This window comes from Miniopterus schreibersii (assembly GCF_964146895.1).
Source record: "Miniopterus schreibersii genome assembly, chromosome: 17".
In the NCBI taxonomy this organism is placed as follows: Eukaryota; Metazoa; Chordata; class Mammalia; order Chiroptera; family Miniopteridae; genus Miniopterus; species Miniopterus schreibersii.
In genome coordinates, this window is record NC_138117.1 from 4,721,757 (window position 1) to 4,747,229 (window position 25,473).

Sequence of the window (25,473 nt, forward strand, 5' to 3'; positions counted from 1 at the left end):
GCAATGTCCGTACCTTGTTCGGGGCGACAGGTTCAGGGGCAGAGACATTTGCAATGAGGCCTCCTTTTCATGGTTCTTAGGAAAAATAATATGGAAGCTATTTTGGATACAGGTGATTCCTGGTCCAAGATGGTAGGGGAGGTGGGCCTGGGGCATTCCCCTCCCTGTGCTGGCATCTGATTCTAACAAAGAAAACCAGTTCTGCTTCACTTCTGTGTGATTCCCCCCCCCCCCAGAAGTATAATGTTACAGTATTTTAAAAATGTTTGAACTTTTTTAAAAAAAAAGTCAAGTAAGTGAGTCTATTTTTTCTTATTAACTTCTTATTTTAAAACAATTATAGACTCACAAGATGTGGCAAAAATGATAACAGAGAGAATCTGTTGTGTCCCTTGCCCGGCGTCCCCCAGGGGTGACACCTGTGTAACTACAGTAAATCAACTCCCAAGACTCGATTCCAGTTTCACCAGGTTTACTAGGTGGGGTTTTCTTCAATGTGCCAGGGACTGTGCTGGGATTTAGCGCCTCTGGTCTTTATGTCTGCTACACGCTCTGGGCTGAAGGCTTTGGGTTGAATTTATAGCGGTAAGTCCTATTCGGCAATGGGAGGTTTAGGAGAAATATTTACATTTTCATGTCAGTAATATATTCAGTCTTTAGCAGGAAAAGTGACGTGATACAGTGTCAATAAAAATCCCAGGTCCTAAATCTCCTCCTCCTGTCTTTCGGCACATTCTCCTTTCATTGTGTCTTTTCCACCTCACTTAGCCTGCTCGTTCTGGCATCTCTGTCACTGCCTGAGACATTTTCAAGAACTGGCGTTTTAGGAAAATATTGAGAAAGAGAAGCAAAGGTTTCGTTTTGCTTCCTCAAACTACAGAGCTATTGTTAGAATATAATTCACAGTAGAAGAAAAATGGGTTTTGCTTAGTTTGCTTGCAGATTTAAGTAGAAAAGAATGAAAATGACATTATGAAGAATTTTATCTCTTTTTGTGAAAAAGATCATCTGTAACGGTGGATTGTGAAGACACTCCATGAAAAGCAGGCCTTTTTCAAAGAGTTCTCCAAAGTGGGCTTTGAATATATGTTGCTGAATTCAAAAGCAGGATACAGCAGGGGGGGTTTTAAAGTATAACATTTTGAAGAGTATAATATTTAATGTTTCCATAGCTTGAATTCAAGTGAAGGAAAATGACTTCAACCTTTTGTGTATAAGAACAAAGAATATTTTTTCAAAAACGTGGTGCAGTTTGAGTTTAGACATTTCAGATGTCCTATAATTGCTTGAGCATGCGCTAGATTTTTTATTTCTTGCCAACTGGTTTATTAGTATTTTAGGGATTTTAAACAGAAGATCTCGGGTGTCTTTGCAAATGAATTGCCTGACTAATGCATCTTTTGTAAGCATGGGTTGTCTTTCCCTCCGTGAAAATTCCAAGGCATAACCAGATATGGGATAAGGAGTGGCTTGTTTGGGGACCTTGAGGTACTCCAGACGCTGTCCTTGTCCTGATGTGGCAGCTGGGTGAATTCTCCGAGCTGGGGTGACAGAGGGTAGTGAAAATCACAAAGCAACTTTCCTTCCTTCCTTTCCTGGCTGCATGAAGGGTGGGAAGTGTTCATTGTATCCCACTGCTGCACCCTAGGGCATGTTGCTCCAAATCCATCCTATTACTGCTGGATCTTCCACCCTTACTTGTATTTTGTTCAGTTTCTTTCTTCAGTGTCTTATAATTTTTTGAGCACAGCTCTTTTTTCCTCCTTGGTTAAATTTATTCCTAGGTGTTTTATTTTTTGATGCAATTGTAATTGGGATTGGGAGGATGATCTTGTCGGAAAAGCAATCCCTGGGTCATGGGCAGATAGCGGTGAGATTCGTTTCCTAAAGCCTATCTCTTATTTACGTAGATTATTTTGGGAAGAGCACAAACTGGAAAAAATGAAGCTGCTTCTCCTCACACTTGTGGGTGCTCACCTTCTATCCCTGAACTCTGGCAAAGCTGTATACGGGAGAGACGCCCAGAAGAGGACTTTTCAAGAAATAAAAGAAGAAATAGCCCGCTATGGAGATGTTGCTAAAGCAATCATAGACCTTGCCGTTTATGGTAAAGCACAGAACAGATCCTTTGAGCGACTGGCCCTTCTGGTTGACACGACTGGGCCCCGACTAAGTGGCTCTGAGAACCTAGAAAAAGCCATTCAAATCATGTACAGAAACCTCAAAGAAGACGGGCTAGAGAATGTGCACCTGGAGCAGGTCAAAATACCCCACTGGCAGAGGGGGGAAGAATCTGCCCTGATGCTGGAGCCCAGGGTGCAGAAGATGGCTATTCTGGGCCTTGGAAGCAGCATTGGGACTCCTCCAGAAGGTATCGCTTGTTTGTCTTTAAGTCAGTTTGCTGTGCACTTGATAAAACTAGTGTCATGTGATGTAACTTATGGTATCATGATTCATATTATAATTTGGGTGATAAGAAGGAAAATGTAATCATTCCCTATTCCATTGGCTTAACGAATTCTCTGCTATTACTTTTCTTTAAGAAAGGTCATTGTGTAGGGTCGCTTTTTTAAAAAAGACACACATGTCTTTTTTTATTTCAGAGAGAGGAAGGGAGAGGGACAGAGACAGACAGACAGAAACATCAATGATGAGAGAGTCATTGATCAGCTGCCTCCCCTAAACCCCTGACTGGGGATCGAGACTGCAACCCGGGCATGTGCCCTGACTGGGAATTGAACCACTGAGCCACGACCAGTCGGCCTATAGGGCCGCTTTTTAAATGAGTTATATACCACTATTGGTACAGTTTATCTAAATTTTCTTTTGTTGCTTGTGGTTTTGGTGACATATGTAAAAAAACCATTCCCTAAACAGGGGTCACAAAAATTTATTTTTATATTTTATTCGAAAAGTTTTAAAGATTTAGCTCTTACATTTAGGTCTTTGAGCTAACTTTTGTATATTGTGTGAGACAGGAATCCAGTGTTATTTTTGCACATGTGGTTATTCAGTTGTCTCAACATTATCTGTTGAAAAGATCATTCTTCTCCCATATTGAATGGGATGTATGACACTAATTGATTTTCAGATGTTAAACTAAACTTGCATTTCTGGGATAAGTCCTACTTGGTTATGGTGTATAATCTTTTTATGTTACTAAATTCAGTTTGCTAGTATTTTGTTGAGTAGTTTTACATCTATATTTATAAGGGATATTGGTGTGTAGTTTTATTGTTTTGTGAGATTTCTGTCTGATTTAGTATCAGGATAATTCTCACCTCAAAGAATTAGAAACTATTACCTTGCCTTTTATTTTTTGTAGGAATTTGAGAAAGATTGGCATTAATTCTTTAAGTTTGTAGTAGAATTCACCAGTGAAGCCAAGTGGTCCTGGGCTTTTTTTGTGGGAAGATTAATTATTAATTCAATATCTTTTCTTGTCGTAAATCTATTCACATTTTCTATTTTTTCTTGAGTCAGTTTTAGTAGCTTGTGTCTTTCTAGGAATTTATTCATTTTATCTGAGTTATGTATTTTGTTGGCATATAGTTACTTATATTATTTCCTTATAATTATTTTTATTTTTGTGAAGATAGGGATCCCAATTACTGTTTGGTGTCACTTGTTGCCAGCCTGAAGTTTCTTTTTTTCCAAAGCATATCTGCTATCAGAAAATTTTCTGGGCTTCTATTTTTATTTATTTATGTAATCTTTACTTTTGAAACAGTTTCACTGGATCTGAGATTTTTGGTTGACAGTTTTTTATTTTCAAAACTTTGATTTTGTGATCCCATTGTCCTCTAGTCTTCATTGTTTCCGATGAGAAGTAAGCTGTAAATGTTATGGGATTCCCTTTTACATGATGAGGCATTTTCTCTTACTGATTTCAAGATTTTCTTTTTCTTTTTGGTTTTCAGCATTTTGACTCTGATTTATCTAGGTGTGGATCTCTTTGCTTTCATCTTACTTTTAGTCATCTTCCTCACCTGCCTCTTCCCTGGGAGAACTTATGTGCTAGTTCCCAGGAGGCAGGCACAGAGAGTGGCCTGTTTCTCCCAGAGTGATATCTCTAGCACGTGCTAGACGTGGAGGGTGGTATCTCCTGGTCTTCTCAGCTTGCTCCTCTCATGTGGAACCTCTGCCTGTGAGTGGGCTGAGGCAGGGGTGATCAGAGTCCCAGTATTCTTGGTAGCTACACTTGGGATAGAGTTTCTATCATATGAGTAAGGACTGGGTTGAGGAATGGTACCTCAGTCCTTTTGAAGTAGAGTGCCTGTAACAGAGTTTCTGTAACATGGAGCTAGGAATGGGAGAAAGAAGCAGGTCATGGTCCAAATGCTAGACTCTCATTATTCTAATTCAGATTTAGTAGACTTTCCTGAATGAATGTTTCTCCATTTGTATGACCTTAGAACAATTTTGAGAGACCTTAAGTGATTTTAAAAAAATAATTTTTCCCAGTTAAATGTTTTATAAGAGAGATCTGCCAAGTCTCTCACTCTACCATTCTGGAAGCACCACTGTGATGGCCAGTTTTGATCTCTCTGAGACTGCATGGTAGAGTCCTCTAAGGTATCAGGGAGCCCCTCAGCCTGAGTTGTATGGTGTCATTCAGGAGTTTTGTTCAATTGCCTTCTGTTACACAGGAATCTATGATGTATATATATTTTTTTCTTTATTCTTTTTTTCTTTTTAAGCCTTAAACGGTCTAGACTTTTTTTTTCCATGTGAGAAAACCAGATTCCAAGAGGTTAGGTAGTTTGCTTGGGGTTACACAACTCGTAAGAGAGGCCAAGTTCAGGCATGAAAACTGTTAACTCCATAGTTTGTGCATTTAACCATTAGACTATATTGCCTCACATACAAATAGTTTCACGTTATTTCAGTTGATAAGATTTTCCTTTTTAGCCATCTGATTGAAGCAGATTCATCTCAAAGCTGCTGATACCTGTACTGTGATGGCAGAGTATATTGGTGTTTGCACCTTTATTTTTTTTGGACACTGTCTCACTTTTTTTTCATCCTCATTTTTAATTCTGTACCTGGGCCTGCTCTTCTCTGGCTATCTGCCTGGTATTGAAAACTAAGCCAAGTCACTGATTGCTCCTGGGGCCTTCAAGACCCAGGGGAACTGAGTTTTACTTACTGGAATCTATTGTTGTGTTTCAAGACTAACTTTCACCCCACTCTTCATTCCCTGGGGCTCAAAGTAGATAAACAGTTGTCTGGCAACTGGAGTATTTTAAGCTCTGAGGAGCCTGGAGAGTTAAGCTAGACCAGGTGTGGAAAACTTTCCTCAGAAGATAATGTGAAGTCAGCATAGAGGGACTTTTAACCCATGTTGTATCCTTGGTTTAGCCTCCTACTAGTTGTGTGACCTTGATCTAGTCATTTAATCTCAATGGATCTTAATTTTGCCACCTGTAAAAGGAGAGTTGACTGGAATATGAACCTGTCAGGTCTCTTCCAGATTGGAAAGGCTGTGATCTTTATACAAATTCACAAGGGATCTGTGAAGCTAGAGTTTATGAGAACAGAATTCTTCCAGGTGTATGCTACAGAGCAGATTGCTTATATAACCAAAGGTAATTTTTTAAACTTTCCAATTCTAGACTTGAGTATTATAGAATATGTTAGATTATTTGTGTCAAGCTCTGTGAGCTATTTGCAGGGAGTTGGAAGAAGACACATATACAAGCAGGCCAAGTAAGATGAGATGCTGAGTGAAGCTTAGTCTCAGCCCGGTACGCTGCTGGTGGGACTGCAGACTGGTACGGCCACTGTGGAAAGCAGTGTGGAGGGTCCTCAATTAAAAATGGAACTTCCTTTTGACTCAGCAATCCCACTTCTGCGAATATATCCTAAGAACTCAGAAACACCAGTCGGAAAGACTGTATGCACCCCTGTGTTCATAGCAGTGTTATTCACAATAGCTAAGATCTGGAAACAGCCCAAGTGCCCATCAGTAGATGAGTGGATAAAAAAGCTTTGGTACCTTTACACAATGGAATACTATGCAGCTGTAAAGAAGGAGCTCTTACCCTTTGCAGCAGCATGGAGGGACCTGCAGACTATTATGCTAAGTGAAATAAGCCAGTCAGAGAAAGACAAATACCACATGATCTCACTTACATGTGGAATCTAATGAACAAAATAAACTGATGAACAAAATAGGTCCAGAGGCCTGGATACATGGAACTGACTGACAGCTGTCAGAGGGGAGGAGGGTGGAGGGGGCAGGAAGAGATTAACCAGAGATCATGTATACATACATGCATAATCCATGGCCACAGACAGTGTGGGGAAGAGCTGGGGTGGGGCGGGGGTGTGTTGGAGGGGGGCAAAAAGCGGGGAAATGCGGAATATCTGACAACAATTTTTAAAAAATCTTAGTCTTAGAAGTAAGACAGGAGAAAGTATAATCTATAGTTAATCCCGAGATAACACAGCAGACATCAGATTTAAATGGCCCGAGGAAGACAATGAGAGTCAGCAGCCGAGTCGAGGAGAGGCTGGCATCCGGGCGAGAAAGAAGAGCTCGGGCAGAGGCTTTGCTCTTCCTCGGTACACGTGACTCGCGGGTTCTCTCTAAACCCAACTCAGCAGGTCACCGAGCACTTAGCAATCCTCTGTGGGGACCGACATCCCTGTAGAGGTACCGGGCTTGCCCCAAATAGTGCATGTTCCCAACTGTGTGTTTCCTATTAGTGTGGGGCCCTGAAGGACTGGACTAAGTCTAACCCACTTCCCTCTCCTCAGCACCTAGTCTGTGCTCGGTACAGAGCACCGCAGTTATTCATCCATCTGTGAGGAATAGTGCATTTTTAAGGGAGCTGTTTCCTTACAGTGCTAGTCACTTGTAATAATGAAAAAACAGCTCTTCACTCTGCGTACTGATGATGTTGTTGGCCCATCATTTGCTTAGATCACTTTCTGAATATAAAAGTAATACCTGCTCAGTATAGAAAGCAGGTATATAAATGTAAAAACAATAAAGTCATCCGTGATTTTTTCCTCCAGAGTAATGGCTAACGTTTTTATTTTTTCTCTTAATATTTTCATAAGCATATATATTTTTTATTATACAAATTTGAGATTAAACTGCATACATTTGTGTCCTTCTATGCCATATGTCATGAACATTTGCCACATACTAATAAGTGTCCTTTCAAATAAGATTTAATGGTTACAAAGTTTAAATACACAATAATTAACATAACCAAAGCCCTGCTGTTAGAATATAGATTCTTTCTTTTTTCCCCTCCTCCTATTTAAAGTAACATGGCTATAGCCCTGGCCAGTGTGGCTTAGTTGGTTGGGTGTCATCCTGTGCACCAAAAAGTTGCCAGTTCAATTCCCATCAGGGCACATGCTCGGGTTAAGGGCTGGATCCCTGGTAGGTGGCGTGCAGGAGGCAGCCAGTGAATATTTAGCTCTCATCTCAGTGTTTCTCTCTCTCTTCCCCTCTCCATTCCTCCCTCTCTAAAAATTAATAAAAAATAAAATAACATGGCTATAAAAATCCTTTAATACAGATGTAAGAATAGAATTTTAAAGGAGAGATTTGTTTCTGTTTTTGATAAATATCAGAAAAGGAGAGTTCATTGGAATAACCTAGGAAGTCTTAAGAGGATTGTAAAAAATAGTTTTGAAACTGCCTCTAGATATGAAAAAAGTCAATAAAATTCTTAGGAACCATTTTTTCTTTCAATATATTTGTTGTTGTTGTTAATCGTCACCTGAGGATTTTTTTCCATTGATTTTTAGAGAGAGTGGGAGGGAGGGGGGAGACAGAGAGAGAAACATTGATGTGAGAGAGACACATCAATTGATTGCCTTCAGCATGCCCCCTGACGGGCCCGGGGCAACCCATGTATGTGCCCTTGATCAGGAATCGAGCCCAAGACCCTCCAGTGTGTGGCTGATGCTCTAACCGCTGATCCACACCGCAGGGCTGAGTCCTTGCTTTTGTGTCTTTTTGTTTTCCACCCCCTAGTTTCTGGCTTATAGCCTCACCAATAGGGGAGCCTAAGGCTGATCCATTTGCAGCTATGTCAGGCTATTGCTCTAGATTTAATTGGAACTTTTTCTTAGTCTGTAAAAGTTTTCTTTGACAGCCTCATTGTATTCTTAGAATTACAGTGACTTGAAGCAAGCTGGTAAGTACATATTTTATACTCTTGCTATAGTAAAGAAAAATTTGGCGATGCATTTCACATTGACAGTGGTTTCCTAAGAGCGTGTCATTTTGATGGCTCTGGGGAAAATGCATCGACAATATCAATCAGCTGAAGGCACTTTGACTGTTCCAGGGGAGCTCAATAGGCCGAGGCCTTATGGGACTCCTTACACTCTTCATTTTCTTTGTCATGAAAAATTGCATGTAAAATTTCCAGAAGGTTTTAGAACTTCATGTCATCAAATTGAAAAACATTTTTTTTTTCCAGAGGGAAAAATGGAGAAAACTTGCCTTCTTTAGAAGTGGTGGCTTAAGGGTTTTAGATCAATTACTGGTAAATGCATTGGACGCTCAAAGCCTGATTAACATGTGGGTTGCAAATAAACCACTGGCACCAGATGATATCTACCCAGTGTTTTTGAGGGAACGTGAGCGTGAAATTGTTAAAGCTGGGTTAAATTGTGTTTAACCCTTGTCATTTGCCTCTGAGCCCGAGATTTATCAGATTTTTCTTGGGACCACCTTCCACAGGAGTTCTTCCAAGAAGACCTTGAGAAGTGCATTTTGTTGGTGATCATTACTTCTTTATTTCATACCATATATATGACAAAGTATGGTGTAGGGCATTTCTGAAAGGTCCATATGGATGATATGTTAGAGGGAAGATGATGACTGAATGGTGGCAGGACCTAAGGTAGGGCCGGGTCAGATTTATAGCCGGTGGGAACTAGTGCCCACTTATGAATAGGGGAATTCTCAGATAAACATTTTTCAGAAAACATTCTCTTGGTTCTGCGACAAATGGATGGAAAGGAGAAAAATCAGAGAGAGGTCAGAATTGAGGGACTAATAGTTTGGACTAATGACCTTAGAAGTGGGGCACTAAATAATATTACATAAAGATCAGTGAACGTAGTTTAGATATGAGTGAAGAGGAATGGGAGGAATCAGTGTTACAAAGCTTTCAAGGCTGGGTTTGTAGAAAAACCGTAACGTTATCACAGAGAGAAAGAGGAGGGCTGGGGAGGGAAGGTGGCTGAAGACAGTGGGTAATGGGTTAGTTTTTAATACACTGACATTTTCGAGTTGATTCCTTAGAAAGCAGCCATGTCCTCTTATACAGTATCACCACATGCCGCTTAGTGATAACAGTGGACCAGGGCGGTCACTGATCCCACCCATGTGGCATTTCCAGATTCTTCAGCTAAATTCTACACACTGTTGAATCCTCTGTAGACGCTGCAGCAACTGCGAGCTTGACCAGGCCAGGCTGCCTATAATCTCTGTCCCTTCAGCTCTTAAGGTGGCCCCTACTGGTCACAGCACTGGCACCCACTTCACACCCAGCACAGGGTTAGGTGGAGACGAGATACAGATGAACCAAATCAGGAGAAAGCACTGGCGTAAGTAAGATAGGAACATGGGGAGGAGGGGCATTCGCTGCCCCTGGGGGTTGAACAGGCCTCCAGAGTGACGTGACTTTGAAAGATGAAGGAGTCACTGGGGCTGTGAAGGCAGAAAGTGTGTTCTTAGCACAGGAAGGAAGGAGAGCAAAGACGCAAGGTCGCGAGAGTACCAGCCGCACTTGCCCGATGGCTGGAGGTGGAGGAAACGCTCGTGGTGAGGCAGGAGTGAGTGGGGATGGCGCTGGGAGGGAACCAAGTAGACTTAACGCCTGGCTAAGGCCGCCTTATGTGTTCGTACCTCTCTCAGGGCAGAAATTGTTTCCGGAGTGAGACTAGCGAGGGGAGGTTAGATGGTCACCTACTTTGGCATTTCTTAGTAGCAGCATAGAGAGGGAGGAGTAGAGGGTTCTAAGTTTTAATCTTTGCTACTAACTTATGTGACCAGACCAAGTTATAAAAATACTATGAGTTGTCTGGAATCAGTTGCTTTGGTATTTATAAGTGTCGTTAGTGGTCGCATAACATGTATTTGATGTGACGGTTGCTGAGAGGTGTACTTTAGTAAGTTATCTGGGTTTTGGGTTTTGACAGCCGAATAAATGAAGCGATGCTCGGAGCCTCCTGCTCCATCCAGCCCCCCGGCGGCTAGTGCTCCCTCCTTTCCGCTGCCGTCTTATAAACCGTCCTCATCTGTCTCACTGTGATGCAAGCGACCTTAAGAAGCTAACGTGGCTTTTAGTGACAGAATAATTATTTGCAAGATGTAATTTGGTGGAAGTGCGGACTGCCGTGGAGGGCTGCTCTGGACCTTTTTTTGCGAGTGCGTGTTCTCTGCTTAATTTGGGAGAAATTACCACAGAACGTTCAGTGCGCTGTTTTCTCGGGAGGCTCTTGGCTCTCTCTGTCCACAGAACAGGACATTGGTCCTCGGGCTGCATTTATGCCACGTTTTCATCTCGAAGGCCATTTATTAACCGCTTATTTGTCAGCACTCTGGGTGATACGCCGGGGCCGAACAAAAGCTGAACAGCTAATTAGGCACAAATAGGACGTGTAAGCTCCACGCAGTCTTTTAAAATCATGTTTTCCTGATTATAGACAGAGAGAGAAACGTCAGTGATGAGAGAGTCATTGATCGGCTGCCTCCTGCATGCCCCCTATTGGGGATCAAGCCCACAACCAGGGCATGTGCCCTGGCCCGGAATCGAACCGCGACCTCCTGGTTCATAGGTCTGTAATCAACCACTGAGCCATGCTGGCTGGGTGGATCCGTTTTAGATACTAAATTTTAAAGACAGATTGTGCTTATACTCAGACCAACCTTTAAAACAAACTACATTTATATTCAGATTTGAAAGGCTCTTTTCCCACTGCAGTTTGTCAAATATTGAACATATTAAGCTTGGGACAAGGGACAATGTCAGGGCGAACATATGTGAGGGATTCCCACCCCTCAAAGAAAAATACACCTTTTATGGCCTCTGGTGTCCTTGCTACTCTTCCGAGACCATGGCTGCATCTTGGGGTTGCTGTTGAATCCAGATCATGTAGATCTTGTCCTCATTTGTATGCTACTCAGTTTTACCAGACGAAAGGTTGATCAGGTAGCTGTTTTTAGGGAAGGTTGGTAAGATTGCGACACTATGGCTATATTTTATGAAGACGAGGGGGAAAGCTCCTTTGACGTTACCTAAATATTTTTTTTTAGCGAAAGAAAGAAAAACAAAAATCATGAAGCGGTGAAGCGGAGCTTGGTAGCTGAGCTGCAGCTGCCAGGTATCTGCGAGAGTTGGTCGTAGGATCGCAACGGGCCTGGATACACGGAGCGTGGAAAATCCCCGGTCCCTGTCATTGCGGAGCCTGGCTCACAGCCCTCTCCTCTCAAAGACGCAGGCTCCTGGCATCTCTGATTTTGTTGTCTCTTCCTGCCCCTCCTTAGGGAGAGACATTCGATGCATTTTTGCTAAAACTCTCTAGAGCTGACTTTGGGCACATCAGAGGACAAAGTCCTCGTGCAAGACCTGGAGGATGACAGGTGCCCTTTTCATCAGTCTAACTGTAGACCAGATACCTCCTGCGCCCACTGCTTACTCCTTCCCAGGTGGGCAGGAGAGGAGCTTGGAAGCTCTAGGTAGGTGTTCTCTGTCCTTGTGCTTTTCCAGGGGCTCGTGGAGGTCTAGATTCTTAACTTTGTTGAGCCTCAGTTTTCTCGTCTTCAAATGGGCCAGTACTATCTACTTCACAAATGATACTCACATTATCTGACAGCCAGCATGGCCTGGCTTTTGGCCAATCAGACAGATGCCATACGCGTCTGGTAAGGTTTTTCCTGACACATACCAGCCGAACGTCAACCAGGACTATGTTACGGAGTTGCTGTGAGGGTGAAATAGGATCACACATGTGAATGTACTTTGAAAACTGCAAGGGGGTAGGTCCGTAAGTCTGTGCTACTAATGTAAAATACATGCACCGGGCAGGACATTTGAGAAGTGCTTTGGGCTGTTTGACCAAAAGGTTCTTTAATGAGAATAAAGAATCATGCGCTGCCATTGTGGCTCAGTGGTCGAGCATCCACCCATGAACCCAAGAGGTCACCAATTCTAGTCTCAGTCAGGGCACATGCCCAGGTCTCCGGCTCAATCCCCAGGAGGGGGCGTGCAGGAAGCAGCCGATCGATGTTTCTCTTTCATCGATGTTTCTGTCTTGCTATTCCTCTCCCTTCCTCCCTCTCTAAAAAATCAATAAAAACATATTTTTTTAAAAAGAAGCATTTGTTTATAAAAAGAAGAATCATTGCCCCATAGTTTCAACTTATTTAAAATTCAGTTTCTTATAAAATTTGAATAAATGCTTAGTATACAACCCTGCAGTGTTAGGTATATTCCTAAAAGAAGTCAAAACATATGCCCACACAAAGGCTCATATGTGAATATTCACTGTAGCTCTATTCATAATAATGAAAAGCTGGCAGTGACTCACATATCCATCACCTGGTGAATGGATAAACACCCCTCGATGCATCCTCACGGTGGAAAACTACTCAGCGATACAGAGGAATGGGCGGCTGATGGACACCGCGACACAGATGAATCTCAAGAGCATTATGCTGAGTGACAGAAGACAGACACAGGACATTACATACATATGATTCCATTTATATGAAGTTCTATTAATGACAAAAGTTTGGTGACAGGAGCTTGACTGACTGCAATAGGCCTGAGGGAACTTTTAGAAGCGATAGAAATTCTCTGTGTCTTGAAGACGGTGGTGGTTACATGACTATATATATTTATCAAAACTCACTGAATTGTATCCTGAAAATTGATCAATTTTATTCTTTGTAGATTATGATTCAATAAAAAGCTTATTAAAAATCGAAGTAGGTAAAATAGTTTGCTTGTAAAAAATAGAAAATGTGCCCTGTCCTCTTAGGCTCAGTGGTTAGAGCGTCTGCCCGTGGACTGAAGGGTTGCGGGTTTGATTCCAGCCGAGGGCCGGTACCTGGGTTGCAGGCTCGATCCCTGGCCCCAGTGGGGGTGCGTGCTCGAGGCAACCAGTCGACGACGTGTCTCTCTCACACCGATGTTTCTCTCTCTCTCTCCCCCTCCCACTCTCTCTGAAAAAGCAATGAAAAAATATCCTCAGGTGAAGGTAATAAAACAAAGAAAAGTAAAAAATAAATAAATAAATAAATAAAATAGAAAATGTATTGTTGAAAGAGAAAGGAGAAACATTCTATTACAAACCAAAAGAGCTCCCCTTTAGAGTTTATATATTTCAGCTTCGGCTTTCGAGTAATAAACTTTCCAGCCTCGTGTCTTGCCCTGAGCATTACCCTCTAGTAACGCCAAGCTGGCTAAGAAGTTGCCTGGAATGCCCCCTCCCGTCCCCTCCTGGGGCTCCCCCCCCACCCCGCTAACTCCTGCTTGCCCTGGAAGACTCCGTTTGGAATTCGCCTTCTACAGAAGGCTCTCCTTGATGCCTCCTCACTCCTGCACCTTTGGGGATCTCTTAGCTTCATCATTCCATTTGCCAGATGACACTTTCATGAGCACCTCCCTGAAAGAAAGCAATCTTTTTTAGTAATTACCGTACCTTACACATTTTTTACCCCCAGTGCCCAGCACCTTGCTGATGGGCCCTAAATGTCTGAGAATAACTGAGTGGGAGTGTGCCAGGCAATGTGGGGGGGCCGTGCTGGATTGTGGAATCTTAACCTCTCAGCGGTTAGAGTAACGTTTGTTTAATAATTTACTTTTTGTTTAATAAGTGGCTTAATGTGTAAGCCTCAGCTTTCTCTAACAGAAAATGAGGGAAATAGTCTTATCTACTGGGTAGGAGTGACACGAATAGGAGTATGTATGTGATAGCACGCTACGTAATGGCACAGTTGGCACCTGGAGTTATTATTTTATTATTAGAAGAGCGTACTTTCTCAGCTCTAGAGTGTAGTAAAGCAGAACCAAGCAAATAGGTGAAGTCCATTCACCTGCAGCGGCTTAAGCGTAGCCTCAGCTTTGCAGTGATACATTCACCTGACTCCTTGTTACAACGCCCGCGTCAGAACATCTAGTTAGAACATCTGCTTGTGAGAGGCATCGATTGCCTCGTCAGGTCTGTTCACTCCGCTGTTTCTCACTGAAGCAGTTGCCAAACCAGTCTGTGAAATTTGTGAAGACTTGGTTCTTGTTTTATTTTCTTTGGACCCTCCACAGTACTTGATAGAAGGCACTGCACCCAGCAGTGGTAACATGACAAACCAAGAGAGCGTCACATAGAAGGCTAGAGAAATGTCATCCAGTTTTCTTTAAGAAGCTAGGTTTCAAAATAAGAATGTGATTGCATTTCATTTTTAGAGTCTGTTCAAGTAATTTTGGGTCACCACAGAAACTTTCCGCTTTTAAGCTAATAAAAATGGTCCAGATCTTTGAAAGTCTACTGATGTCTTTATTTGGAACTTCGTAGGATGGAAGAATTTCACTGTATCTAAGATTAATTTCCACACATCTTAAAGGCTGAACTGGAGCATATTATCTATGTGGCATTCTTCTAGCATTTCATAAATATTTTCATTTAAAAAAATAATATTTTACCTTGATTATAGAAAGAATGAAGACTACACCTTATTTTTAGGTAACAGATCAAGGCCGTAGGCCGTTGATGGACTCTAATTGGCTAAATTCATCATTATTTTTAGTCTTTACTAACCTTATTGGTATTGTTTGGAATCGAATGGGAGAAAACCTAATTAGGTATATAAACTTTGAGGTACATTAAGAACACATCAAATAACATTGTAGGAAATATGACTTTCAGACATAGGATAAAAATAAAAAAATTGACAAGAAAATGTGAGAGACACTGAAACATTTTACTGGCATAGTATATTATACAAACATTTAAATTCATTAGATGGGATTATAATAGAAAGCAAAAAATTCTCTATATTATAGGTTTTTTTTGTTTGTTTGTTAATCCTTATTCGAGGATATTTTTTGCATTGATTTTTTTTTTTTTTTTTTTTTTTAGAGGGAGTGGAAGGAAGGGCCGGAGAGAGAAAGGGGGAGGGAGAGAGAGAGAGAGAGAGAAAGAAATATCCATGTGAGAGAGACACATCGATTGGTTGACTCCTGCATGCTCCCCGACCAGGGCCAGAGAATGAACCTGCAACCAAGGTAAATTCCCTTGACCAGGAATCGAACCCGAGACCCTCGGTGTGAAGGCCAATGCTCTAACTACATCAGCCAGTGCTGTAGTTATTTTTAATAAATAAATTTCTATTTCAAGGTGATTTAAACCTGTCTTCTAATCTTAGTAAACAATTTAAAATAATTTGCTGACTTGTTGACTTAGTCTTTCAAATACGCCAAGGGCCACTAAATTTTTGCAGCATTTACAGATATTTATCCAAATGTGTTTTTGGTTAGAATGTGAAAATGTTTGGTAATAAGTGCAGTACTTACACTTATTTACTTTACGTAAATTGGAATTTCCCATGAGTGACTGTATAAATCGGAAGAAGCAGAAAGAGGAACTTGAATATAAACCAAATATTTGTTATGGGCTTTGTTTAGAAATCCACATTAGTGACTCTGATAGTTGGGATATTAACCCAATAATTACTTTTCTTTGTAGATTATTATTTTCATATACCATTGCACATTCTTATGAGGCAGTTCTCTTTGGAGTCCCCAAAGAGAAATATTACATTTTTACCAAATGGGTTCTTTTCAATATTCAAATATAGTAATATTTACACTACTTTATTTCATCATAGCTTTTTTTTTTTTTTTTGCACAGGTATTTTCCTGTTTATACCCTCCCCTTCCTCCAAAACAAACAAACAAACATAAAAGAGAACAGCGTCGTAACTTCTCAGAGCTTTGTGTGCTTTCAGGATGGTTTGGCATCCTTCCTGGCTTAACAAACTATAGCAAAGATGCTTCCCAGCCATTCATCTTTAATTACTATTAAATTTACATTAATTTTTAAAAGGATTAAAGGCCCCTTCAAAAATGATGTTCTATTCACTAAACAGCATGTATTAATTTATAGCCGTTTATAAAAAAATGTGGTTGGTCTATGTCTCTTGCCTCATGAATAATAAAGAACTCTCTTTGAAAGTAATTGCTGTAAAATATTGCTTGGGGTATCAAAATGTTAGTGGGATTGGGAGGTAGCATTTCTTGGGCAGACTGTTTTGAATGCCTCGGGTGCAAACATAAACCTGGGCCCGGATAGTTACGGGCGGGGAGTGAAAGCAGTTAGAAGAGACCCTTCGATAACGAAGCCCCTGAGAACTGGAGCCGGGCCCTCGGAAGTGCCCGGGGCAGCACCGTTCACACAGGAGGGGACAGCCTTGCTACTAGGACAGCCAGAGACAGACAATCAGAGGCTGATCTTGGAAAACGCTAAGCCCTCCTCTCAAGGTTTTCCTCTCTGCCAGCTATGACCTCCAGACCATAGTCCTGTTTTAGTCTCCTGCGCCCAGAAACTCACCTCTGTGTCCCCCTCACCACTAAGGCCTGTGGATTTTACTCCTTCAATACCACTGGAAGCTGAGCGAGGTACAGAGAACCTTCCAGCTGCTGCTTAACAGATGGATTGATGAGAATGACTTTTTCGAGAGCCTTCACTCGCCCACACCAGTCACCAATACAAGGCAATGTGCCCAGTGGTTTGGGGAGGAAGCACCCGTATTCACAACAACCTGTTTTAAGCACAATGCATCTCACGCTTTAGACTCTGAACGCTTTCTGTGATAGAATCGGTAAATTACTGAAGGCTCCCAAAGGTGTGAGCGCCTTTGATGTTGAGACCCGGCCAGTGGAGGCGGTTTGGAGTCTAAGCGGTCACATCGCTGAGGGTTGCTGTGTGCTCTGTGCTTGCTGCTGCTCCTGCGGCTGAGTTGGTCTCTGTGCACCTTGAGTGTCCTGCATCCCACGTCAAGTTAGACCTGATGGTTCCGTGGTAGGTGCCTCTCCATTTTACAAACAGATGTGTAAATTCTCTGTTTTAGAGGTCAGAGCAGACAGGTTGCTTTCCTGGTGGCTCTTCCTCGGGTGGGCCTCTGTCAGGCAGACAGCTGCCTCTCTGGAGAAGATGGTAATTTCCTGTGCCTGTGGGTGCTGATGGAGTCGGGTCTGGGCTTGCTCGCCAGGCTGACGGACAGGTTTAATTTGAGCCCAATCTCAGGAGACAGTGGAGGGGAGGGTCACACCCCCCCAGCTATCATTGCAGTTGTGCTTCGACTCTCACTCTTCTTTCACTCAATGAATAGCTGAGTTTAACATTTTCCCCCCGACATCTGTTTCAAGGGGACTGATTTTCTTGCCTTCTTAGAATTAAGAGCATGAGGACAGGGGGTCCATACATGTCTTGCTTAAAAATGAGATTTTTAGAGCATCCCCTTTTCTGCTCTGGGGCCTAGCTGGAAGCCTCCTACTCATGGTAAATGAACGGATATTCGATCTATTTCTGCCTTCCCTTCTTTGTTCTTTATTAGGAATGCCCCTTTCTTCATTTTCAGCCTAGTGAATGAAATCTTCTAAGGCCCCCTTAAAGTTTTATCCTATGGGAAGCTTCCTTGGTTCCCCCATCAGAATTAATATTGGGTTATGTTGTTGTTTCATGAAATTTTACTTTGTACATTCATGTAGCACTTGTGACATTCTGTGCTCTTTTTAAAGGTATTGTTTACCTACGTTCCTCCCCCAGGTTATACAATTTTCAAAGATATTACTGAAACTTACTCAAGTTTGTATCGTCCCCAACGCCCAGCACGAGGCCCCGTCCAGTAGGAGGGCTGTAAATTTATTGAATGAATTTGAATCTCTAAGGCTTCTTCTTTCATGAAAAACATGTTCTACCACCATAATATTCTCCATAAATAAATGGACACTCAAAAAGGACTGCTCCAATGTTCTTTTATCTGTCTTGCCATGAGTTTGCAATTTCCTTACCATTTCAGGCCAAAACACTGTTTCCAAGAACAAGTCTTCTCCTTTCTCCGTGGCTGAGCTCAGGAGCGGCCAGCCGTGAACCTGGGCCCGGTCAGACCTAGTGGTGCTCTCGCAATAAGCGCATGTGACGAGAGGAAGAAGCTAGGCGTCCTTTCGCGTGGGCCTGAAGGGTTTCCAGTTTAGGGTTCAGTCTTCTGAAATCAGACTCCGTTTCCTAAAACATACCCCACTGAGTTGAGCCCCAGAGACATGTTTTTCTGTCTGTAGTCTTTTCCTTTTAATAGCACAAAACATAAAATCCTCGCTTCACCATCTCCCTGTTCTTAACTGTTCCTGGGAGGAGTCAAGTCAGGAGACTGCAGCTGGAATCTCATCCAGTTCTCCGTGGGCTAAACGGCTGGAGCCACAGTAGCTGCTGTCGGCAAGGAGGCCGCGGCAGTAATCACGCCAAAAAATAAATCGATCAACTTGGAAAATTAGGTGCAGGGAATGAAAAGGAGCCTGAGGAGTTTTAGGCACGTAATCAGCTGGAGCCAAGAGAGTCACTTTATAAAAAGAACTTTTTTTTAGCATCAGTCCCACATTTTCTTCAGGATTATCTACCACAGTCTGTTTCACTCCTCCACCAGCCTGCTGACTGTCCTGGAGGGAAGCACCCCTCCCCTCCCCGCCCCGCCCCTATTAATGGACTGGGACCTGGGGTGATAACAGCATCCCGACGTGTGAGCAGGATCCTGGGTGGACTAAGGAAGAGAACCTGATGACTTAGCGGACTTAATATATCTCTTTATTTCTCCTTTGTTAATCCTCTTGGGATAAAAAGCCTCAGATTTTCTTTGATATATTTCACATTTTTGAAAATAGCAATGCAGTTAGTAGGAGGAACATGAGCCCTGGATTCAGAAAACCAATACTTCATGTCTGGGCTTCAGTACCTCGCAGCTCCTCAGTTTCCCCCTTGTAACCCATCTGCAGAGTTGCTGTGAGCAGTACTGTAAACAATGGACACTCAGATATGGCTATTATTATTTTCATTATTATCATCAGCTATTCCGACAGAATATACAGAAATACACAATTTCCTTGGAAGCATGCATTTTTGGAGGGTGACCAGGGATGGGGTGCTGTTATACTTTTATATTTTTGGTTTATTTTCATTCACTCAGTATACGCATGTGTGTATTTGTGCCTGTGAGTCTATGTGAATTTCATGCATTATGTGTCGAGCACCATTTCAGGCGCTTTGGTTACATTAATAAATAAAACAGACTAGCATTTCTACCCGCCACGAGCGCACCCTATTGTAGTGAATGCAGCTGGATGCTGATAAATTCTCTGAAAAATTAGGCGGGTAAGGGTTGGGAGCGGTTTGCGGTTATAAACAAGGCCTGGGCGGGCCTCACGGCGACTAGGACACTGGCTGTGAGTTCTTGGAGGCTCTCGTGTGCTGTTTCTTAGAAGGGGATAACGGGAGGAAGGGAGATGGGAGCGGAGAAGGGAAGCAGAGCCTGCTGATCTGTAGGAGCACACGGGTATCTCCTTTGTGTGACGTCTCGAAACACACACTGATATTGTAGAGCGATGTTTTCCAGATGGCCTGGTTTTATTTTATTCAACTGGAGCAAAAAGCTTCCTTAAGTGTTTGTACACCCCCTGCCTTTCCAAATGAAGTGTGTGAATAGGGTCCTCCTGGTCTGTGACCTCGCGGGAGGCCACGGCCACGGGTCACGCCTTCATGGAGCTGCGTGGAGCCGGGCTCGCAAGGCCGGCAGAGGTGCTGAGCCTGTGTGATTGCGAGTTCTTCAGAGCAGCCACTGCACGCATATGGTTATTTACATTTTAATATAAATTAATTAGACTAAATGACATTAAAAACCCAGTTTCTGATCACATGAGTCACATTTAAAGTTTTCAGTGGCCATGTGTGCCTGACGGCTGCTGTGCTATCACAGCGATCGAGCATTTCCAACGTGGCGTAAAATTCTATCAGTGCCCGCTCTTTTACATGCTGTTTTCTTGTACTATTGCCATCCTCTCCCAAACCCCTCTCTCCCTGTCATTCTCAGTTTCTAATAGTTTCTAGGCTTACATACTAGGCTGAGAACTTTGCGTGAAGTGAGGGTAACTAGGCTCTAAGAGAGAGGCAGAGCGTGGTGAGTTTTCAGACTCGGTGCCCGTGTTTCTGTTCTGCCCGCCCCAGGCCTCTGTGCTTGGCTGCTGTGCGGCTGGGCGCTGGGTGGCAGGAGAATCGGACTTCTGAGCAGCCGCGGGAGAGCGCTCAAACCTGAAAGGTAAAATGACACTCCTGTGGGCGTGCTTTAGGCCCAGGCGATGGTCCCGTATTCAGAGCAGTGCCGTCCAAGGAGGTGTTGATTGACTAACTGCTGCTCATAGCCAAGCACTGGGTCAGGCCCAGGAGATTCACACAAAAGCGAGAATGGCCCCAAACCCCGAGGAGATCCTAGTTTAAGTAGCTGAGAGAGTCATAACCAGGCAGAGTTTCACTGTCCAATGCCCAGGTATGCCCAGGGCACTCTCCAAGTCCAGAGTAGGGTGCCGCTTGAGCCAGCCTCCCCTGGGGTCAGGGGTCGGGGATGAGACAAGAGGCCAGAGGCCAGGGAATGCTTCCTGAAGGAGTGATTTTTTTCAATGACAACCTGAGGAACAAATAGGTGTTTGTCACGTGACGAAATTGGGAGAATGGGGTCAACATGACAAGTTGTACCATAGTGTGACAAGGACATGGAAGTGAACTTGCATGACGAATGGGAGCTTTCAAGTTTACTGTTGGCGGAATCTGAAAGCACAGGGGTCCTGTGTGCGTAGAGACACAGTCTTTGACCGGTCTGTAGATGAAGGGGGGCGGGGAGATGGGGACACAGGCCGCTCTGACTTTTCAGCAGTTGGAACAGTTCACTCTGGCAGCTCTGTTGAGGTTTAATCTGCGGGTCCCGGGCTGGAGGCTCGGGCAGCCGTGGCGCTGGGTGACTGCAGGAGGAAAGATTCGTAGCAATTCAAAAGAGAAATAATAAGGGCCTGATGTGAGCGACTGTGATGGGTGGAGGAGGGGACCTGGGTCCAATCATTATTTAAGAGGTAAAATTATTAGTGTTCGAGAATTGACTAGACTTGGGGGATGAAGGAGACAGAAGAATCAGAGATGGTGCTTAGTGTTCAGGAAAACAGATGAATTTGAACACCTCCTCTAAGGTCACGGTGACAGGCTTTGACCCATAGCTATTACCAGTGACTTGCATTGGCAACTGTGGTGTCCAGGTTAGGTTTTGGCTCTTCAGCACTCCATCACTCTCTCATTTGTTAAAAGAGCTTGAAGCATAGACCGGAGAGAAGTACCACCCTTGTATGACTTGAATTTTGCAGTGGCCTATAAAAATTTATAGAAATTTGGCTTCATTTCTAGTGGCTCCAGTCCAGATGCCAAATTATCCCATTGCTAGGACATCCCTTAGTTAAACCATTGAATCTGTTTTTGATTAGGAACAGCTGAAAGCCATCAACAGAATCCTCATACTATGCCAATAATAATGCCAGTCAAGTTTCAAGGTAACTCTAGATTTCGGAAAGTTATGATTCTCAAAATCTGTCTAGCTAAACCGTTATTTGTAGTTCGGCACATATTTATCATGTGAAAAAGCTAGTGGCTTCCTTACTTTTCATAATTGTACATTGCTTTTTTTTTATATTATAAATTAAATTTTGAGTTCTGAATGTTGGTGGAGACATGCTTATAGATCTGCAGTCAATCACTTTAAAGTAATAGTACAAATTCAGTCTGTACGGTGGAAATAGAGTGGGAGAGGAGCCTGCCTGAAGGGTCTGTTGTGATGGAGTCTATATTGAAAGCAGAAATTCTCTTATAACTGCAGTGTGTTTTAAAAGGATTTTTCAAGTAACAGTTAATATTTTAATGACATCTGTTAAGCTTCCAGAAAAACCCAGTTCTCTAGTTTGCAAGACTAAGGAAGGATGCCAAATATATGTTGATACTTTGGGTTTTACTGACATATTTCACGACTGCGTGTCTGAAGCCACAAAACAGTAGGCGCCTGCCCCTTCCTTTTAGGTGGTTATATTTAGCCACTGCATCTGGCCTTTGTTGCTAAATATTTTTTTTGTTTTTTGTTACTCTAATTGCTCCATAAAATTGGATCGTCAGTGGTCTGGCAGTTTTTGAATGACTTCTCAGAACCTGTGAAACCCTGTTCCCTAATCAGGGCAGGACCTGTGGTATGAGGAAGGATAGCGTGCCTCTTCTAAGTGAGACCATAGGATCATAGGACAGCTATACAACATCTTCGAAAATTTTATCTGAAGAATCGTGATGTAGCTGGTGTGTACACGTACTGTAAACTGAGAAGCTTGGGAAATTTCCACATCCTTAAAGAATGTTTTGTGCAAAGGAGCAAAGAAAACAAGCTGACTTTTGTGGCTCTTGGGAGAGATTACATTGGCTATTAGTTCAAAGTTAATGAAGATCATTGGCTTCTAAGAACATTCTTCATGAATGGCCATCCTTTGTATGATGTTGAAGGTTGTATAGCAACGTATCAAAATAGTTTTATGAAAAGATAAATATGTTTCATTAATTCCAAGGGGAGCTTCCTAAAATGCATTTTCTTTATAAATAATTAATGTCATTCTGTGAAACTCCTGACTTCGTAGGGTGGGAAAGAAGGAAAAAAACACCCTATCTTTTCAAGCCATTTGTGATTTAATACCAGCTGGTCAAATGAGTTGAAAAACCTTATGAGTCGTAGGTGACATTATTTTGAATGCCTTTTCTCGCTCTTGGGAAACTGGCTAACCCCCACAATCTTTCTCCCATGGCAACTGGCTGTAAAACTTTGGTCTACTTAAACCAGTTTTCCAGATGTGGCAGACAGAGCGTATGTGACCTTTCGTGCCAATTCAATGTGGCTGATCAGAAACCATAAGTTAATCTCCTGTGACTTTTATTTCTAGGCATTATCGCAGAAGTTCTGGTGGTGACCTCTTTCGATGAGCTGAAGAGAAGGGCCCAAGAAGCAAAAGGGAAGATTGTTGTTTATAATCAGCCTTTTACCAACTACTCCAGTACAGTGCGATACCGCGTCCGGGGCGCCGTGGAAGCTGCCAAAGTGGGGGCTTTGGCATCCCTCATTCGGTCCGTGACTCCCTTCTCCATCTACAGGTTTGTCATGATGTTAATTTGAAATCCTTTTAAAAAAACCTCGAGTTTTCCATGAAAGAGAAGCCCTCGTGAAATAAAAACAAGCCATTCAAATGAAAACACTGATGCTCATGGAATTTCCCCCAGGTCCACGGTTGGTTATTTGATGGTAATGTCTTCTTTGGCCTTTTCAGGATTCCAGGCATCATTTGTGTGTTCCTTTAAAAAGCTTTCCACATTTGTGATGACCCCATAACGTTCCTTATGTAACCAATATATTATGTGCTTTCATTAGTGGGAAAACTGAACTCATGGCTGTGTCTCTTCAAAGACTCAATGACTTCAGAGAAAGCCAGGCTCTTTCCATTGTTGCTAGAGAAGTGAAATGAGAATATAGAGGGATATGTGATGGGCCAGCTATGGCGCAGTGGAAAGAATTGGGGAAGCAGAGGACATTGGCTAGAGAACTGGTTCAGCTCTCAACCACCTGTGTGGCCTTGGGAAATGTTCTTAAACTCTCTGGGCCTCAGCATTCTCCTCTATTAATTGGTGATGGTGAAGAGTCAAAAATTTGCAAAATTATTTTAAGGATACATGAGGTAAACTTGTGAAAGATGCTTGATTATCTAAAAAGGTCTATATAAATGTTTGGTGGTATTATTTGAGGGCAACGTGAGTTGTGTCTTTTTCTTTGTGGTTCTGATTGAGGTAGTTTGCAAAGTGCTCTACTGGCCCTCAGTCTTAGGATGAAATTCAGCACGAAGTGGATAAAAGGTCTAAAAACTGGCTTGCAGACATCTGGCTAGTTGAGCAGCTACCTATGGCAGTGTCACACATTATGGATAAAATGTGGGAGAAACATGGATGAAGGAAGCAGCATTTTGGTGTTGTAGCCTGGTCTCTATCAGATTTTTAAAAATGCAAAAATAATTGCAAGTAGGGTTGATTTGGGTCTCAAGACTGGATCTTTAGTTATCTATTAAAGGAAAGTTTATTCTGCACAATGACTATTTGGAGCTGGAAGCACAGCTACTTGACTTTAATTAGCATCATATACCCTTGAAAATAAAATAACTGAAGAGGACACATTAGCAACGAGGAATCCAAGTCAGAGGGAGTTGTCCAAAAGTGCAGAGAAGAGAGGAAAGGGACTTTCTTCTTTTATGGGAGTTAAGGTATCTTCCCAGAAGAAGACGATGGGACATGTTAAGACCACTTGTTGGAAGTTTTATGAGAGAAAATCTAGTCCATTTATGTCATAGTGCTAAAAATAACGTTCTTTGTAGAGTCTTTAAAGGTTTGGTGGTTAGTGAAATGATGACTGGACCATACTCTTTTGGATGGTAAATCTTCCCAGGACAGAAGTCCTAAAATGGCTAGCCGACATCCCAGAACACCTCAGTCACCCCTTAGAATAACATACTGAGAGAGCGGTTGCCATTCACCATGATTTCACTGGTCATGAGACCTAAATTATGGAGCTAGCCTTTTGCTTTGTGAAACTGGGTGACTGCCAGCAATATTTATTTAAGGACTGCTACTCATAAGACTAATAAACTCCCAGATGACTTAATGCACTGCCGTCTGCCAGGGTTAATTGGCTTTTTACTTTTTTCTTTCTGGTGTAATGAAGACGTTTGGAAACCCGGGCTATAACCCATGAGCCCCAGAAGAATTTCATCTAGCATAAGACTTAAAAATCTGTAGCCTCTAAGATTTGGGGTCAGCAACTTGTAGTGTGTATTAAGGAGACATTTTTATTAATATTTCTAGATCTAGACTGATTATATTTTTCTTGATTTTATAGCCAACCATATTTCACTGGACTCTTGACTTTTATAACTTCATATTTTCAACATTTATAAATACGTAATAACCTTGCCCTTTACTTAGTACTTAGATTAGAATCTTCCACATATGTCATCTTATTTGTTCTGACAACAACCCGATAGACCAAGCAGAAGGAGCAATTATCCCTACTTTATAGGCAGGGAAGTAAAAGTTCAGGGAATTCAGCATATTTGCTTGTATAAGTCTTGTATCCTGAAGACTTAAAACCAAATGAAACAAACTCTGTCTCTTTGTCTACTTCTAGCCGATTGTTTCTTAGGGTTGATTTCCCTTAAGGAATATTTTATATTCCTTCTTTTCTCTCAGTCTTCACCTCCCATTCACTCTGCAGACCATTTGAACCTGGCTTTTGCCAGTATTGAAATGGAACTTGTTAAGGTCACAAATAGTTGACTAGTT

At 42.4% G+C, this 25,473-nt stretch overlaps 1 protein-coding gene across 1 annotated transcript in view; it reads left to right on the forward strand.

Moving 5' to 3' along the window:
- Positions 1–25,473, forward strand: part of CPQ (carboxypeptidase Q) — a 204,663-nt gene that overhangs the window by 22,131 nt on the left and 157,059 nt on the right. The window contains exons 2-3 of the mRNA XM_081116483.1: positions 1,911–2,371; positions 23,037–23,244. Coding sequence (XP_080972609.1) covers positions 1,942–2,371; positions 23,037–23,244 — 638 coding nt within the window. The 5' untranslated portion in view covers positions 1,911–1,941. The remainder of the gene's footprint in view (positions 1–1,910; positions 2,372–23,036; positions 23,245–25,473) is intronic.